This window comes from Erpetoichthys calabaricus, chromosome 5 (genome assembly GCF_900747795.2).
Source record: "Erpetoichthys calabaricus chromosome 5, fErpCal1.3, whole genome shotgun sequence".
Taxonomy (NCBI): Eukaryota; Metazoa; Chordata; class Cladistia; order Polypteriformes; family Polypteridae; genus Erpetoichthys; species Erpetoichthys calabaricus.
Window position 1 is genome coordinate 154615962 of NC_041398.2, and position 14339 is coordinate 154630300.

Here is a 14339-nt window from a genome sequence, read left to right on the forward strand (position 1 = left end):
TATCTGATATACAAATTTTTCAGGTTTGTTTTATTTGTTTGCTAAGGTTACTATACGAAATTTCAGAACCCCCATCATAGATTTGCCCACCATGGACTTTGAACTGCAATGCAGAAAAGCAGCAACATCAGTGAGTCTTATCACTTGAAGTCATCTTAGGAGGGCATCCTTTTCCCATGTTCCCAAAGTTCTTCATTTCAAAAGATGTGCCAAGATGTTTAGCTTTGCTCAATGGAGTATCTTGATTCCATCCTATAGTGATGACACCTGCATAATCCTTACTCCTAGCGGTGGTGAAATCCATTTCAGTAATGAGTTGTGATACACCATCCTAGTGAAGTAGGTGTGATATGCCTTCATCCTCCAAATTTCTCAACCTGTCACATTTAAAATGATCAAAAAGCAAATAATAAAGTTCTTGTTCACTTAGTTGTGAGAGTTCTGCAGTTCCCTCTCCTTCTCCAAATTCTTTAAGTTACAGGCAGACAGCTGAGTTGATTGTAATCCAGTGGATATCCCAGATCAGCATCTTGCGAGGTCCAGATGTTGCCATCTTCATTCTGTACCTGTAGCTGGTCTCTCTGGATGACACATTTACAGGAGTCCTCCCTGAAGCTTCACAACAGGATTTCTCAGGTGCAGTGATGACTGTCTCCACCATAGGGTGCTGATCTGAGACAAACCCGCAATTGTTACCAGCCTCTGGACTACCGGATCCTGTGCCAGGTACAAGCCACTGTTGCTACAGGGTGTAGCTGCAGCAGTAAGATGCTGAAAGTATAAAATAAGCAGGCAGCAGTTCTGTTATTATAATACCGTATGTTGATGAAATACCAATCAAAGTAGTTTGATCTGCAAAACAGGCAAATATCTACTGTAAGGTTTCTAAACTCGTTTGGGACTCCCCCCAACGGGATAACATGCCAAAGAGCATCCCGAAGCGTGATTGCCGTTTCTGTGGAAGACAGTTTATCAGTTGCTGGGGCAACAACGGGCTCCCAATGCTGCAGCGCCTCACAGCTAAAGCAGATCCAAGTCGATTGCGGTCGTGCTATATAATCGCATGCCATTGACGGGTGATGCAAGGAACATTATAAATGCATGGAACAGTATTACTTGGCCACGACCCTGCCTGATTGCTGTGTCTTTGTATAGGAGAATGGTAGATCCCGCTACAATAAATAACCATTCTGTTCCAGTTTCAAGCTAAATAAAATTGTTTTTGCTAAAGTACTGAAACTCAGCCTCATGTTTTGGGGTTCAAGACAGGGGACTCACACGTCACATGGTACCAGAAGTGGGGTCCTTGCACCGATGGATCCCCAAGAAGTACAGCAAAGCCCAGAGAAATATAAGGCCCACGGTGGCCGCCCCTGCCTTGGCATGGCCACAAGATGTGCTGCTGAAGATGGCTCCCTCAGACGACCCTGAGTGTTTCCTATTCTGCTTTGAACGTATGGCAACATTGATGCGCTGGGACAGGGGAGCCTGGCCAGCTATCTTGGCCCTGTTTTTAACCAGAAAGGCCCTCCAAGCCATATGGAATCTCCCTCCCGAGAGGCTCAATGATTATGACTACCTGAAGCAACAGACTATCCTCCGTATGGCTGCGAGTCCTGTGATCATGGGGGTCCAGTTTCAGCGGTGGCATATTGATCCGGAACGCCCTGTACGAGGACAGATCCAGGGCTTAGTGGATCCGATTCAAAGCTGGATCCGCGGAGAACCTTTCAAGTGCATTGTGGAAAAGCTCGCTATTAATGCAGTTTTGTTGGGGATAGACAAGAGCCTTTGTGATGAAATGCTACGGAACGATGTCCACTCGCTGCTGGATCTGACCCTCAGGCTAGAGGGTGCACAAGCCACCTGGAAACAACTGGGCTACCCAGGCTTGAGCACAATTTCAATCCAGTCCTCACAGACCTTCAGAGTTGCCAGCACCACAGCTAGAAGACACCAGAGTATGGACATCATATGCGGACTAAACGCAGCTGCTTTTGCTATGATCAACTGGGACATCTGGCTTGGGAATGTCACCTCCCACTTGCACAATGGCTATCAGTCGGGGCCAGGTATGCGCCTCGCAAGTTTCCCCCGAGATGTTAAAGGAGGACAATTTTAAGGTCTCGATTACGTTGGCTGGATGGGAATGCTCGGCACTGTTGTTCTCTGGTAGCGACCTCTGTGTACTCCACCGTGACCTGCTCAGGCAGACCCCTTATAAGGCCACAGACAAAGTAAACATCTGCTGCATCCATGGGGACATTAAAACATACAAGACTATATTATTCCCTATGAAATTTACGGAAGAACTTTAAGATTTGGACTGCCATATCAGATACCTCACCCTGGCCACTCATCATAATAAGAATAAGAAGAAGAATTCATTACATTTATATAGAGCTTTTCTCAGTACTCAAAGCGCTATCCACACAGGGAAGAACCGGAAAGCGAACTCACAATCTTCCACAGTCTCCTTACTATAGGCAAAAAGAATGCCCTCTTCTCATGGGTCTTGGCCACCTGCAGAGCGCCTAACCCCATAGTGGATAGAGAGGGGCTCGCCACAGACAATGTCAGTCAAGGAAATGGGTTTGAAACTGAACCGAAGTTGTCCAGCAAGCTGGGAGACAAATCCTCAAGTGAAGACCAGGGACAGCTGGAAAACTTTTCCATGGTTATAGGTTTATGGGGCACTGGGATTCCTTTTTCAACTGATGGGACCTGTTCCAACACAATGGTATAAATCTGAGCTGAAAGGGATCCAGTGTGTTAGGAAGGCATATGAGTAGGTTAGTCAAGGATTGTATAAACTATGGAATTATAGGACTGAATTCCAGTCCAAATTTTAAGTGCAAAAGTAAACTAAGTAACACAATAACACAATAGATTAGTAATAATAGTAACACAATAGATTTAAGCTTTAAAATTAGTTTTTCTCCACACAGCAAACCATGGACATGTAGATTAAATTACCAAGTAGTGTGATAAACTGTAGAACTTAAGGGACATATACAACTAGATGATGTAGTTTTGGAAGAATTAAGTGGACAGGACTCGCTAGCTTTATTGAACGGAATAGCCTTTTCTCATCTAGACTGTTCGAGTATAACAGACCAAAGGCAGCTGAAATTTCAATATATATTTGCTGTGACAACCCTTCCGTGGTCTGGCTCATTGTTTTTTTCTTTTCTGTCTCCTCCTCTCCAGAATGACCTGATCCCAGCCACTGGACTGACCAGACGAGGAGGACTATCTGTTCCTTAACTGAAGAAGGGAGCCAAGGCAAGACAATTGATTACATCACTGCTTGCTTGCGATGTCTGTGCATATTGAAGCGGTAGCTTCCTTTTCAATAAATATTCTGGCTGTTCCTGTTTTGAATAGAATAAAGCTTGTTTTCCTAAAGAACTGGTCTCGTCTTTCAGGAGCAAGACAGTGACTCTATCATTACTATATATATTGTGATGGACAGCAGGGACGTCTTCCTAAGGAAAGGATAGGGGGAAGGTCCTTGCACTGGGCAATACCTTTCCCGGGACGACAGAGGGCAGCCCCCATGGCTTGCTACAGTGCCATGGAGTTGGAGCATGGAAATTCAATACTACCAGCGTGCACAAGGGGAACGGCTGAAACCTTCTTAGCCGGACTGCGACCACACCTGGAAGTGCTGGTGAAAGAATATCACCAGACACCTGGAGCACTTTCAGGTGCCCTACAAAAGAAGACAGATACCACTACTCCGGGAGCCAGAGTTGGAAGGAAGTGGATGAAGCTTGAGGGAGGAGTGGAGGTGGAAAAAAAGAGAGAGAGACAGAGAAAGGACTGTGTATTTAGTGCTTTTTGTACTGTGCTTCAGGTAGGAGACAAAAGAAAAGCGTTTCACACTGAATAAAGCCTGTGTTGTGCTGGGATTTGTGGCTTTGTCTGTTGTGTCAGCTTTTTGGGGAGCTGTGCAACCCCTGGTCTCCACAAAATACAGATTTTCAAAAAGGTTTGTAAATCTACTGTCACACTTGCGCAGAGAAGACCATATATGAGCTCAAATAATATATTTCGTCAGCCAGACCAGGGGTTGGCACTCTCACCTGATCCTCTCTCCTCTTGTTCCTCTGCAGTGCAGCTAAAGACCCTGCCTCTCAATTACATCACCACTGGTCCACCCACAGTTGACGCCACTTCCAGAAAATCCTGATGACATTATCTCCAGTACCCAGAATCCACCTTCCTGCCACATCAGTTCCTTTTCTGGCCGCCCAGATTCCACCTCTTCCTCCTACCCACCATATTTATAGCTCAGACTCAACCTGTTTGTCAGTTCGGTTGTGAACTCCGCTTCTGTAAAGAAGTGTTTCTTTTCTTTTGCTGATTTTTCAGTATATACGGGTGACCATCCGCAAACCTTTTTCTGTCTGTTGCCTAATTTTTTTTCCACACTATTAAAAATCAAAAACTGAAATCTCTCATTCATATAAGTATTCAGAACCTTTGCTGTGGCACTCCATATAGTGGTCAGGTGTAACCTCTTTAATTATCCTTGAGATGTGTTTAGAACTTGATTGGTGTCTACCAGTCACAAATTGAACTGTTTGGACATCGTTTAGAAAGGCACAAATCTTCCAGAAGGAGTCTAAATACTTTCTGAATCGGCTGTACATCATGCAGAAATTTAAGAAAACTCCTTAAATGTTTAAACCACATTCAATCACACTACATCTAATACAAATTTTTAACATGAAGCATTCTAGTCATTATTACTGGTTCAATTGACACCCATAATGTGTCTCGTTACACTGTGTCCATCACTTAGTTGCGTTCCTAAAAGTGTTAACAGTTCTCAAAGGACTTTGTAGGAAAAAAACAGTAATATATTATTTTATACAATAATTTATAATACAAAACAATATTAAACCTTGATGCATGCCCTAAAATAATATTTGAGCATATGATAGAACAATCTGTAAAATCTAATTAAATAATGAGCAAGACATATTTTTCAATTAAAATATAAGCCTATCAGGAAAGCCTGGTCCATCACAGGGTGAACCCTGCACACACTGGAAGCTGTTGTGGAAAAGAGGATGATGGCAAAATTTTATGCCATCATGAAAATTCCCATCCATCCCGTCCAGGAAGGGGTTCTCTTTTTGCCAAAGGCTCATTCCACCACATTTGGCTAAGAAGCACCTCTGGGGTTTTTTCTGCCCACTACTATCAACAATTACATTGGGTCGAAATACTGCATTGCCCAAGTTTATTTTTATTTATTTACTGATTGATCGATTGATTGGCTGGCTGTATGACCTGTCCTGGGAGTCTGTATCTTTGTTAATTTATGTTTCTGCTACTTTATGCTTCTGAATTTCTCTCTGGGATTAATAAAGTTTATCTAATCTAATCTAGTAACACAAGTGGTAAGATCTGTCTGATGCACTACTAATCATATGCTTTAAGTAAACCTTCATCAGTTAGACTTCAACAGACTTCTAATGAACTGTATGAGATACTGTCAAATTAAATCTGTTGTAAACATTGTCAAATGTGTTTACTATTGCCTACACATTGATCTTATTACAGCTTTGTAATACAAATTACAGGAGAAAATAAAAGCACAATTAATACAACATTTCCTAAAAACATAACATGCACCTGAAAAACTTCTACTAGGCCATCATTTAGTCAATTAATAATTTTAATTTTTTTCTTTTTCATGGACAACTTTTGCTTACTAAGAGACACAGAAAACAAAAACTAAATATCTGCAGTGGTGCCATTGGTAATTCTAGTGTTGGAGTCTACGAAAAAACTCGTAGATCTGGCCCACCTTAAAACCATTCTCAGCTCTCTTTTGTCTTCTAAATGTGCCGATTAACACGAGCAGCAAGCAGCCGGCTATTCCATCCCCCACCGCCGCAGAACGTTCACTAAGTTTTCCCAGCTCATGCCTTGTTTGATTATCTGGGAGTGACTGAAGTGCTGCAGTTTTAGAGTGGAAATAATATATCGTTATTTGGAACACACGAAGTTCATGTGCGTTCCGTTTCTACAGTAATCTGTGTAAACACATTTTTAAAACAGAAACGTTTTTCATATTTTAGTAGTAAATGACAAAATGTAGGCATAAACTATATAATGTATGAAGCCTGAAGTCCAAAGATCAAGTAAACACTTTCACAAAAGGTTCAAGAATGATACAACAGCTTCCGTGGTGTAGCGGTAAGATTTGCTGACTTGTAATCAAGAGTCCACGGTTCGATCCCCACTCACTCCTATATTTGCCGTTTTCAGTAGTGAGCTGCTCCTTTTTGTTAATATTATACAGTACACACATACATTTGGTTTGCGTCTGTAACACACGGTGTGCATTTATAGGACTTGTAAATGTTACCGTTTTTTTTTTACTTTTATTCTCTCTAAATCCCGATCACGATACATACTACCGCCCCCCCCACCCACGGATCTGACGCTGTTATTTTTTATTTGAAATGGAATAACTGGAGATGTGAGAGTGGTGTTTTGAGACAATGGAACTGGACATTCATCTGGAGGGATAAAAGCTGACACACAAACGCTGGTGAATCTGCCTTCTTCGTATCTCACTGTCACTTGATTTTTTTTTTATTCAGTTTTACTGAGTGTTCCTGCTCATGCTGAATTAGTGTGTACCTTATGGTGTATGATGACAAAAAAACACAGACGTAGGTATATATGATATTTGGAACTATTCGTTTTATGACCTGTGTAGTACATTTCGGAAAACTTTGTGGCACAGATGCAACATTATTCATATTATTCATATTCATTCGCATAACATCTTGTGGTTTGTAATCAGTAACTGCGTGTTTTTTTCCCGATCTTGCCAGTCCCCACATGTTGCTGTATGCTGTTTCTTTTGTACTCCAGGACATGCAGAGGATAGAATAGTACAGAGCAGTAAGTTCAGCACTATATGCAATCATCAGATTCAAATGTTAACTGTTCACACACACGCAAGGATAGTCTTTCCTACATTTACAACATGTGTACCTGTTACAATGTACACGCTTCTCTCTATGCTGTGGTTCCATCATCGCTCTAATGCAATATTATTTGAAAACGAACAGCGTCAGATCAGGTGTGGATTTATGTTGCCGCTATTATTGAAAGAAAAAAAAGATCAACATGTGTGTTGATCCTGCAGCACTGAATAAGCTCACGCGCTCTAACCCCCCCCCCCCCCCATCTGACTCTAAGTAACAGCGCATTACAGACGCAAACCATGCATATGTGTGTACTGTATAATATGAACAAAAAGAGCAGCTTACTACTGAAAATGGCAAATATAGGAGTGAGTGGGGATCGAACCGGTGACTCTTGATCAAACTTGGTTTGCGTCTGTACTTGCGCTGTTTCTTAGAGTCGTGGGGGGGGGGAAGGGGGGGATGTTAGAACGCGTGAGCTTATTCAGTGCAAGATTATACATTATATAGTTTATGCTTACATTTTGTCATTTACTACTAAAATATGAAAAACGTTTCTGTTTTAAAAATGTGTTTACACAGATTACTGTAGAAACGGAACACACATGAACTGCGTGTGTTCCAAATAGCGATCTATTATTTCCACTCTAAAACTCCAGCACTTCAGTCATTCCCAGATAATCAAACAAGGCATGAGCTGGGAAAACTTAGTGAACGTTCTGCGGCGGTGGGGGATGGAATAGCCGGCTGCTTGCTGCTCGTGTTAATCGGCACATTTAGAAGACAAAAGAGAGGTGAGAACGGTTTTAAGGTGAGCCGGATCTACGAGTTTTTTTGTAGACTCTGGAAATTCTAGTGTTAATTCTCAAATTTTATGGTTGCCATTAATTTACAAATGGATGTTAAAACAGAGCGGAACACCATCAGATTAGTACAGGGCAAAGCCATGTCAAATACAGTGCATGCAGCTGGGAGCAGAATTGGAGATGTGGCCCCACGAGAAGAAGAGAGGACAAAATCTGGATAAAGTTAGAGATTGCTTTGGAGGACAAGTGGGGGTCTCCCTTATTTTGTAATAGAGGTAACTCATTTTTGTAACTTTTTCCTTCTTGATGTTATTTCTGTGTTTGTGGGGTGCCATGTGTCCATGTAATTTACAAATCAACAACCAAAAAAAAAAATACCTTAATTGCCTTATGAGCATTAGGCAATCCCTCCTCTATGTCCTCAAGAAGAATACCTCCAAGACCCAGCTGATCGTGCTTATCCAGAAGCCTTAGAAGTGCCTTCTTGTCTTTCAGGTGGTACTTAGGCTTAAAAGCATACTTCCCATCTTTAACTTCTATTTTTGGATTATTGGTTAAGGCCTAGAACAAAACAATACTTTCAACAATCAGTACAAATATAAATATTAATTGGTCAATATAAATTGCATTAATTTTACAGTCCTTTGCCTTCCAAAAAACTGGGTGAAAATTCTTAAGTGGAGTGCTTGCACAAGAAAAACAACATTCTGCCATCTACAATAGTATAGTACAATAGAAGAACACACAGAACTTCACATAAGCACAAATCATGTGATGTATTAGTGCAGAAATATAATTTTATGCAATCCAGATGTATGTTGGAGTCAATGCTATGGGCCATAAAGCAGTTATTCTCTTTACATTTTTTTGCTGGGGCTGTGAAGTTAGTATGCTGTCTTAGCACAAATTCCTCACTGCCACAATATTAACAACAATAACCAGTATCTGTCAACCAACCATTAGTAACAGATGGATGACAAAAAGAAGATAAGTGAAGATTAAAATAAAAACAATTAAAGTAGCACTGTTAAAGTAATTATCAGGAAATGCATGACACATACAACTACTCAGAATCTTCAAAGGATGGGACATTCCCATAAAACGTGCAGCTGAACTGTAAGCAACTCATTCAGAGAAACAGCACAAGAGACCAGAAATAACTTAAGAAATCACAAGAGATAAGGGAACTGGAGAGTCACAGCCTCAAAATGAATGTGGAGGAGTTATCTGCTCTGATGAGACGTAAATGGAGTTATGAGGCCTTAATGAAAGGCACTATTTGTGTTGAACAAAAAGCATAGCTCAATCTTTAAAAAACATTATCCCTATATAGAAGTATGGGGTGTGAGGATTTTGCATGTTGCAGTTTTGCTGTACAATGGGAGATACTATTGGGCATAGATATAGGACGTAAACCATGCATTAAAAATCTGGATCTTGGTCAGCAATTCATACTTAAATAAAAATTAAAATTGCAAACACAGCAAAAGCTACTCTTGAAAATCATAAAAAGAAGAAATTACAAGTGAAGTCCTGAATTTAATTAAATCCCATAGAAAATCAATGACAGAAACTTCATGTTGCTTCACCACTACTCCCTGAACAACCTACAACAACTGGAGCAATTTTGCAAGTAAGAGAGGGCAAATAAACGCTGAAAAAGTGAAAACATGACTAAATCATATTTCAAAAGATTTGAAATTGTAATTCCTGCAAAAAGGCAGCTACCAAAATGTTAAATCTCTGAGGACTATGGAAAGTGAATGCTTTTTTAAGCACTTTTATTCAAGAATATAACCAAATGAAAAAAAAACCAAAACATTTGATTTATATGTTGCTGTCAATGAGTTGAAAACCCAAGCTCAAATGTCAATTGAAAGGAATTTGATGTGTATTCTTTACTGGTGCAGAGGTAAGAACTGATGCCTTATAACTCATTGACAGTAACATGAAAATCGATTGATTTTTTTTTTCTTTGGTTATTTTCTGGGCGGCACGGTGGCGCAGTGGGTAGCGCTGCTGCCTCGCAGTTGGGAGATCTGGGGACCTGGGTTCGCTTCCTGGGTCCTCCCTGCGTGGAGTTTGCATGTTCTCCCCGTGTCTGCGTGGGTTTCCTCCGGGCGCTCCGGTTTCCTCCCACAGTCCAAAGACATGCAGGTTAGGTGGATTGGCGATTCTAAATTGGCCCTAGTGTGTGCTTGGTGTGTGGATGTGTTTGTGTGTGTCCTGCGGTGGGTTGGCACCCTGCCCAGGATTAGTTCCCTGCCTTGTGCCCTGTGTTGGCTGGGATTGACTCCAGCAGACCCCCGTGACCCTGTGTTCGGATTCAGCGGGTTGGAAAATGGATGGATGGATGGATGGTTATTTTCTTGAATAAAAGCGCACGTGTTTATTTGATATTTGGACTAAAGTCCATCCATCCATCCATTATCCAACCCGCTATATCCTAACACAGGGTCATGGGGGTCTGCTGGAGCCAATCCCAGCCAACACAGGGCGCAAGGCAGGAAACAAACCTCGAGCAGGGTGCCAGCCCACTGCAGGGCGCGTGCGCTCGCACAAACACTCACACACACACACACCAAGCACACACTAGGGACAATTTATAATCGCCAATGCACCTAACCTGCACGTCTTTGGACTGTGGCAGGAAACTGGAGTACCCGTAGGCAACCCACGCAGACACGGGGAGAACATGCAAACTCCACGCAGGGAGGACCCGGGAAGAGGACCCGGGTCTCCTAACTGCGAGGCAGCAGCGCTACCCACTGCGCCACCATGCTGCCCATGGACTAAATTCTTTACACATTATACACTTCACATCATTATTGGTATAATGTGGAAAAAGATTCTGTTTTAGCTATGTGTTCAGCAGTTCCTATCAGCTTACACAGATCGTTGTAGACACAGAACACATGAGAAATGTATGTATTCCAAATAACAATATATTATTTACCCTATACAACTCCAGGTACCTCACTCCCTGATAAAGAGACCTAAGCTCTGGGAATTTTGCGACAGGCTCGGTGGGAGGGATGGGATAGCCGGCTGCTTGCTGCTTGTGCTGATCAGGACATTTGCAAAACAAAAGATGCTGATGGAGATGTGCGAATTTAAGGTGGCCCAGGATTACAAGTTTTTTCGTAGGCTTCAGGGATTCTAGTGTTAATCATTAGTTTTAAATCATTCTCTAAAATTTGACTTAACTGGCAATTCTGCACTAGTGTCTATACAGAGAAACTTTCAGCAATGATAGGATATGTGACAGGACTAATGGGTAAGGGTCAAAACTTCTGAAGTACTATGGACACTACATCATCATCATCATGGCTGTCTGTCGATGCAGTCCACCAATTTGTTCATCTCCGTTACTCCCCTTCCTGTAAGTATGCTGGATGGAGAGCAACCCAATTCGGGAAAGGCAGACCGGGGACACGATTGGCAGGGGAACTGCCATCCAGGTGCAGTGGATTGGCATCAATGGTGATGCCTTGCCACTTTCTTCTCTTGTTGTCGAGTCTGTTGTTGTTCGAAGTGAAGGACTCCTTCAATCATGGTCCGTCTCCAAAGTGCATGGTCCCCAGCAAGTGTCTCAATAGGAGCATAATTCCACAAGTTCAGAATCTTGCCAAGCTTCCAACACAGAATGAAGAAATCTGTCAACTTGACAAGAAGATTAAGTTTCCCATATTTTGGCAGGTACAGTAAATTCATCAGGAGCCATATTGTTCTTCAGGGCTTGAATGGCAGTTTGGACATTCTGGAGAGTTGCACACTAATCTACTTCAGGGACTGGGGGATTTTGGGGGATCTTCACAAGGACCGAAGGATCCGCTGGGTTCATTTGGCTCGCGAGTCCCCAAAAGTGCTATGTACAACAATCCAAGATCTACTGCTTGTCTTTGAGGAGTGTCACACCATCTGCAATCTGGACTAGAACTATGTTTCGTCAAGAAGGACTGTAAATTTCTTTGATGGCATTGTAAAGCTCATAGGTCTTGTTCTCACCTGTGTAGTGTTAGATTTCAGCAGCCTTGTTGATATACCAGTCGTTCTGGATTTCATGGAGCCCAGGTTGTGCAACTGTTTAGTTTTCTTTTTTTCACCTCTGCAGTAGGGAATCTGATGACTGATTCACAAGATGAGCTTAAAATGCTGTATTCTTGGCCTCCAGGATGAAGACAGACATGTCTGCCGTCTCTTATAACTAGTCTAGATTCTACCTCTTTGAGAATCCAAAGGTTTTCTTGTAGGAGGACTCGAGGGCTGTGAGCAGCAAGGTCCACATCAACATCAGGATTGATACTCATGATGTCACAATCTGTGGTTGGGATCAGGATATTTTCAATGAGAGTATGAAGAGGATCTGTCAAAGCATCTCTGGTCCTAGTGGTTGCAGGGGATGTAACACTGAGGCGTGGCTTAGGGGTGTTGTCTTCTAACAGGTGGTCTGAGTACAGAGTGGAGGATGGACCAGACAAGTCTATAGTCTGTGCAGCATTCTGCTCCTTGCATCACTTGTGTGCTTAGGACTTCATGGAGATCATGCCAATGGAGAATGATATAGTCCAGGATGTGCCAGTTCTTACATTGAGGAAGCCTCCATGTCATCTTGTTACTGTTGGGGCACAGAAGGACAAGAGATGGAGCACATTGGTGCTCATGTTTCCAGTTTCGTGTTTCCCAATTACATCATTCCAGACAATGGAGCTCCTTACAGCTTCTGCATTGAAGTTGCCAAATTTCCCTTGAGGACAAATAAAGTTAATTCTTTCTTTCTACCTGTCTATCTGGCAGCTTGGTCAAAAGAAAAATAGAATTTGTCCTTTATTTCTCTGTTGAGTCCAGCATAGAGAGCATACACATAGAGGTCCACCCTGTAACTTTGGAGTTCTGAGGCTGCGAGAGCCGTTTTCCGAGGTGGTCAGTCGGTAGTGGTTAAATCCATGAATGTGGAAACATTTCAAGAGGTGAGAATTAAAGATTGTGATGCTTTTTGACCACATGTCGATGAGTGACTCACCATGTATGCTTGCCTGGCCTAGTAGAGCTGTTTTTATTGTTTAGGCCGTCTTTCGTTGTCTTATCCCTGCATAATCATGCCTGCAGGGCACAGATGAGGCACTTGTCACGGGTGACCCTATAAACATCCATCACACCAACACTGCAATTTCTGCTGGTACCATACCAGGAACATACACCATCATTCAATAGTAGTTCTCTCTGTCTGTTGCCCATTACCATAGGACTTTGACACAAAAAAAAAATGGATGAGTAAGATAGGTGGAAGGATGAGCCTGCGTAAAGGAGTTATTGATATCGGTGGTAGTGAGGGTGAGGAATCCTCAATTACACTACTTCACTACCTGTCAGGAATCCACATGTCAAGCTGAGTGCAGGACGATGATGGATGGCAGGAAGTTGCATGGATGGACCCTTGATGGTCCGGGTTTGGTCGAGTCAGTCTTAGTCAGGACCTCATCTCTGCCATGCCGCCATGGGTGGACCTACCAGGAATACACAACTCCTGATAGCATCACCCGGGGGATCACTGATCATGCAAATCACTCCAACACAGTGGAGGGATGCATTATATGCCAGGAACCAATAATAACCAAAAAAAAAGAGTAGTGCATTAGATGTAGTAGTGTACAAGGCTGTTAAAATCAACACCAATAAACAATGAGCAGACTGGTTTAGCTACAATCAGAAGTGTCTAATCATTGATCCTACTTTGTTACCTCCACCTTATTTGCAGACACCCACTGGATTACAGAGTTAACCCATCTTGCAGATGTATTTAGTAAACTGAATTTGTATATGCAAGACACAAAAAAAAAACCGAAATTCTTCTAAAGAAGCCTGAATTTTGGAAAGATTCTTGTGGTATAAGTTAATTCATCCATCTTTCCTGTACTGGATTCTTACCTTTCAAATAAGAACTTAAGGAGAGATTCAGTGAAGGCAATAATTAAAATGTATTTGACAAACTTGTGTTCTAATTTCAAGATTTACCTCTCTGACACGAAGAATAAATATGCTCAGGTATATCAGATAAGAAATCAATTTCCCCTTTTTGATAAGAAGACAACAAAACTATAATTTTAACATTCATATACAATTAATGAACAGTACTAAATAAAAGGATAACTTGCTGTGTGAATAAGGGGGCATTTAGTTAAAAACTTTTTAAAATATGATACACAAGCCACATAAGGTTACAAACTAATGCCTTACTTTGTGTGTTCCTATGTTCAATTGCTTACAATCACAACAAGCATAAATAGTATTGCTTGATTAACATGCTTCTTCTGAGATCAAAATTAGAATATACTTTACCTCATTCATAAGCCATTGCTTCTGCTTCAAGCCAATATCCAACAATTTTGTCTCATCTAATATTTCATCCAATGTCAAGTGGTAGGTGTCACCCCGCTGATGACGAGTCTAATAATGAAAAAAGAAACAAAGTAATTTCAAGATAGAAGTATTTGTTTAATTATTTTCTTGAAAAGCATATACTCTGTACATGAACATCCTGCATTCTCTATGGAAATAGTCACTTATTTAATAA

The 14339-nt window shown here is 41.6% G+C and overlaps 1 protein-coding gene across 1 annotated transcript in view; it reads right to left on the reverse strand.

Annotated features, from left to right (window-relative positions):
- gtf2e2 (general transcription factor IIE, polypeptide 2, beta) overlaps window positions 1-14339 on the reverse strand; it is a 78838-nt gene that overhangs the window by 40132 nt on the left and 24367 nt on the right. The window contains exons 4-5 of the mRNA XM_028802150.2: window positions 14105-14212; window positions 8144-8326 (exon numbers count right to left, since the gene is read on the reverse strand). Coding sequence (XP_028657983.2) covers window positions 8144-8326; window positions 14105-14212 — 291 coding nt within the window. The remainder of the gene's footprint in view (window positions 1-8143; window positions 8327-14104; window positions 14213-14339) is intronic.